Consider the following 763-nt stretch of genomic DNA (forward strand, 5'->3'; position numbering starts at 1 on the left):
TAAACCCCACAAGAGGTAGACAACAAGAGTTGGTATCCACCTAGCGAGTAGTGATGCAATATCAGTAAGTGAGCTAGGTCCCATGTAATGCTAACTACAGTGAATCTGATTGTTAAATGGATCAGGTACACCCGCAATATCTTTAAGAACCGACCTAATCATCTCCTCCTTTTACCCGGAGAAGGATTTGTGCTAGCTACACTTATCACTCGGTTAAACAAGAGCCAAAGACAGATGCAGCAGTTACTTGGATTTACTAATACAAAGAGTCCAAAAGGATCAACAACTTACAAGAGCATCATGCTACCTGGCTCTAAAAATGTAACTTAAACAGAAACAATGTACTTATATATAAGAAGCCCAATTTGTTAATTAAAGGCTCCACATTCAAAGGCAGAGAAGAAGAAGAAGCAATCTTTTGGATATACTCTCTAATAAATAAAGAGTCTGAGAACTTACAAAAAAAGAACATCATCATACTCTTTCCCAAATGTAATCTAACTGAATGAATTTTACTTATTAGCAAAAGCATAGTTCAACAAACTAAGGACAGAGCAGAGAGTGAAGAAACACGTGATCTTACCCAAGAGCAGAGGAATAGTGTCAGTCAGTTCTTGGCCTTGACGGAGTTGTTCTCCTTGATTTTAGCACGAGTGTCGAGCTTGACAAAACGTTTGAGATCATCATAAGGAAGAGTCTCGACGTTCTTCCTACGAAGTTCACTAAGAGCAGGGCGCTTATCGAGGAGATGCCAGAGCCATTG

The 763-nt window shown here is 39.4% G+C and overlaps 1 protein-coding gene across 1 annotated transcript; it reads right to left on the bottom strand.

Moving 5' to 3' along the window:
* Nucleotides 1-396: 396 nt before the first annotated feature.
* Nucleotides 397-763, bottom strand: LOC104774565 (39S ribosomal protein L54, mitochondrial-like; the record flags this gene model as incomplete). The annotated part of the gene is given in 1 exon segment (XM_010499128.1): nucleotides 397-763. A coding segment is annotated over 1 exon segment (156 nt), but the record flags the coding sequence as incomplete, so codon positions are not given.

The sequence above is a fragment of the Camelina sativa genome, unplaced genomic scaffold, assembly GCF_000633955.1.
Source record: "Camelina sativa cultivar DH55 unplaced genomic scaffold, Cs unpScaffold03644, whole genome shotgun sequence".
NCBI classification, from domain to species: Eukaryota; Viridiplantae; Streptophyta; class Magnoliopsida; order Brassicales; family Brassicaceae; genus Camelina; species Camelina sativa.